The sequence below is a fragment of the Physeter macrocephalus genome, chromosome 20 (genome assembly GCF_002837175.3).
Source record: "Physeter macrocephalus isolate SW-GA chromosome 20, ASM283717v5, whole genome shotgun sequence".
NCBI lineage: Eukaryota > Metazoa > Chordata > Mammalia > Artiodactyla > Physeteridae > Physeter > Physeter macrocephalus.
The window spans coordinates 47,926,984-47,930,991 of record NC_041233.1 but is presented as its reverse complement, the minus strand read 5'-3'; the positions used below and the strand labels follow the sequence as shown (position 1 = coordinate 47,930,991).

The following is a 4,008-nucleotide window of genomic DNA, read 5'->3' as shown; positions in this document are numbered from 1 at the left end:
AATAAATTTATTTTTGGCTGCATTGGGTCTTCGTCGCTGCGCACAGGCTTTCTCTGGTTGTGGCGAGCAGGGGCTACTCTTCGTTGTGGTACGCGGGCTTCTCATTGCGGTGGCTTCTCTTGTTGCAGAGCACAGGCTCTAGGCGTGCGGGCTTCAGTAGTTGTGGCGCACGGGCTTAGTTGCTCCACAGCATGTGGGATCTTCCTGGACCAGGGATCTAACCCGTGTCCCCTGCATTGGCAGGTGGATTCTTAACCACTGCACCACTAGGGAAGTCCCAAATTTCTAACAATAAGGACTATCTGAAGACAAAATTATCATTTAGGAAGATAATTCAACCTTCAAATTTTGATGGTTAATTAATAAAGGTGAATTATGAGGTCTGTTTTAAACCAAAGAGTCTATGAAAGTATCTCTAAATAATGTTTAGGAAGGCAAGCACAATACTGACAAAATTTAAAGTTATTATAAATATTTAGTTCAACTTATACAGTTGTATTATTCATATTGCTGATTTTATACTTTCTTAGTATGTTATGCTTCTTATATATTTCAATATTTTAATATCTAGTGGATTTTTAAATCACTTAATAGACCTTAAAGTCTAAAGTTTAAATAGAGAGGCTTGTATAGTTGTATCTTTGTTTTGATATCACACCTGTAATTTTATTGCGTATGAAGTCTCTACTTGGGAACATAACCTTAATCGTAACATTATTCCCAATGGGAGAAAATGACTTGCTGCAAAATGAGCTATTTGCTTCAAAACAGGACAAATGCTTCTACTGATAGGTTAGGACTTTGGTCCTGAATTACTGAAATACTTAAAGATCATTCCTTTGCCTGTTCTTAATTCTTGAAAAAACAAGTGAAATCAGCTAAATAAATAAAACCAGCAGGGAGATAAGTAAAACAAACATAAAAAAAATTAATTCATGAGATACACTGCAGTATTTATGTATGTTTGAATATGCTGAGAAAAAAATATCTGGAGGGATACCTATCAAATTATTAACAATTTACCTTGGGCACATGGAATTGGGGTAGCGTGAAGGAAGTGCTCTTTTAAATTCATATACTTCTGTATTGTTTGAAATTTTACAATGAGAATTCATTACTTCTAGAATAATCAAAACTATAATAGAAATTTAAAAAATAAAAATAGTAACAAAAAGTAAAAAACACACAGGAGTTTTAGGAGGTATGGAGAATATATACAGTATATATTACAGTAGTTTTAAGAGCTACATTGAAGGTACGGAGAATTAAATCATATGGCATATTTTTCCACTAACACTGTGTTAGTAAATATAATTGTGTAGTCTATAATCAAGGAAACAACATCAAAGAAGCCACGTTTAGCAACATCCCGATTTTAAAAGTCCTCTGGGATAAAAGCCCTTAAGCAGTGACCCTTCAAAGTGGATATTAAAACTGAAAAGAGGGCTTAACTATTCCTAGAGGATCTACAGGAAAACATGTCAATCTGAAAACTTCAGACAAAAGGAAAAGCTTCATAGAAGTAACTTTGGAATATTAAAAGTTAACCAAAGGCCAGAAATTGTGTGGATGAGAATTCCAACCAGTCCAGACCCAAAACTAAATCACTGAAATCTTGGTAATCTAGGGATGTAGGTTAGGGGCATCTACTTTACCCATTTGTTTATCATTTCTCCCAATTTCTCAACTGGTCCGCTTTTTATCTCAATGATTTTAACCTAAAAATACTGCAATTTTAATTGGAAGGAATAAAATTAATTCCATCTAGATTAACTTTAGGTTTATTCTTCTAGTTAAAAGAACTAGAAAAATTTGAAACTAATGATTTCCATTATTCATTTTTTTCCTCATCACTATTTCTAGCTACTTAATGAATATTTTGGGAGGTAATACTTTGGATTTCTCATGGGTCCCTGAAGTTCTGTATATGGGGAAATCTTTTTTCTCACGTTCTAGTGTTTTCTCCGTTTATTGAAGTCATCAGGGATGACAAACTTCTATTATAAACATTTTTCTTCCAAGAAAGAGGATTCTTTAGGTAACTATCATGTTGATGGTTAAATATCCTCAAAGTCAGAACGTCTGTAACTAGAAGTTTCCGTCTTTTGCAAGCTACATAGTTAAGTGCTTAACTAATATAATTTTGCACTCCTAAAAGACTGTTCCTGACTTAGGTGTCAGAGGCTTGTGTAGGATTATACTCGCAGCATAAGGAAGTAGTAATATGGAAAACTTCACAAAATCTAATCAGAAAATTTTTATAAATAGCAGAGATAAAGCATATTTTATAAAGTTACAACAGCCGGAATTTTCCTGTTTCTCAATGGATTATTGTATTTTAATTAAAAAAAATTCATCATAACGTATATAAAGTATTTAGCATGATGCCAGGTACAAAATAATTCAATAAAACTTAGCTCTATAATGAACAATGGATTAAAACAATAAACAAAAATATAAGAAACCAAAATGGAGAAAAAAAGCTTAGAACTAATTTCCTGGAGTATGTATTTAAATGGGAAGTCGAAGCTCAAAGAGAGCAGTAAGAAATTCTGCATTTTCTGGATCTATCTTTTGGGCCCTTTCATAGTACTCAGCAGCTTGCCTCTTTTCTCCCTCCAGCTTGTAAACAAACCCTAGGGCACTTAAACTCTGCACATCTGAAGCATTGTGACCAAGTCTCTTGGTAGCCAATTTCTTTAGAGCACTTGTCAGTTTAGTACGCAGAGATGACCTGTCTTTGACCTTTAAGGCTTCTAAATAATGGTGGATGGCAGTATTTTCTGATTTACAGTGAAATTCCTGAAAGCGGCCATAGTGGTAGTGGATCTGATGTTTGTGATCATCAGTTATGTTCTCCAGACGAAGAGCTTTCTGAAAAATGTCTTCAGCATTGCTATACTGGCCTCCCTCAGCATACATGTTGGCCAGGTCCGTGTAGGCAAATGCAAACATAGAATCTCGCTCCACAGCTTCTCTGAAATGAAATATAGCTGATGTAATCAGCTCATCAACTTTCAGTTTATCCTTTCCTTTAGGTCTGTTGCGAGTGGCCTTCTTGATTTGGATCATTTGTGCCCTATAGCAAAGTCCCATTTGGTGATGCAGGAAAGAAGAGGTTGGTGTTGCCTCTAAGGCCTTTTTCAAAAGTTCAAGAGCTTTGTCCCAGGAATTTTTTCTCCTATAGAATTTGGCTGCATAACGAAGAACGTAAGGTTGGGATGATATTTGGTCCAGAATTTCTTCAATATACTTTTCCCCTTCAGCTTCTGCATGTACATCTTGAAGCTTCAGTGCCAGAAAAACCTTAATATAGGAATTATCTGGGTTCAGGGTTACAGCTTTCCGCAGGGGGCCCAGAGAAAAGCTCTTTATGGACCCTTCTCTGTCGGAATCATCTAGCCGATACACTGTGATGGCATAGCCGATGTTAAATTCTGGATTGTCGGGTTCTGCTTCCAGAGCCTTCTCAAAAGCTGCTTTAGCCTTTTGGTGATACTTTCCTCCAAATTTCAAGAGTGCCCACCCTTTCTCACAGTCAATCTCTGGACACTCCAACTTGTAGTTGGAAGGACTGGACGATTTCTTGCAGACGTTCCCTACCTTGTCTATATACTTCTGAGCTTCTTTAAGCTGGTCCATGTGATAATAAACCCAGGCATAGTTTCCCCAAGTGACCAGACTTCGTACTTCTTCTTTGTCCGAGTGTTCTCGTTGTATTATTTCTTCTGCTTGTTTCAAGCACTCTAGAGCATCTTTATTTTGGCCCTTTAGGTGTTTCACATAGGCCAACAGGTTATAAAGAGTGAGTCTGGATTTTGTGGTAAGAAATTCAAGCTGTTGCCCAATTGTATCTTCTACATCAAACAGATCAATGTCTTCCTTAAGTAAATTCCATGTGAAGTGACATTCTAACTCCAACAGAATGGCCTTCAATGAGTCCTTAGGAATTTCACTGTCAAAGATAAAATCCTTTTTAATTTTTGAAGAAATAAAGGAAATAATAAA

At 36.1% G+C, this 4,008-nt stretch overlaps 1 protein-coding gene across 1 annotated transcript; it reads right to left on the bottom strand.

Moving 5' to 3' along the window:
* Positions 1-908: 908 nt before the first annotated feature.
* On the bottom strand, positions 909-4,008 carry LOC129391679 (interferon-induced protein with tetratricopeptide repeats 5; the record flags this gene model as incomplete). Its single annotated transcript, XM_055081429.1, has 1 exon — positions 909-4,008. A coding segment is annotated over one exon (1,497 nt), but the record flags the coding sequence as incomplete, so codon positions are not given.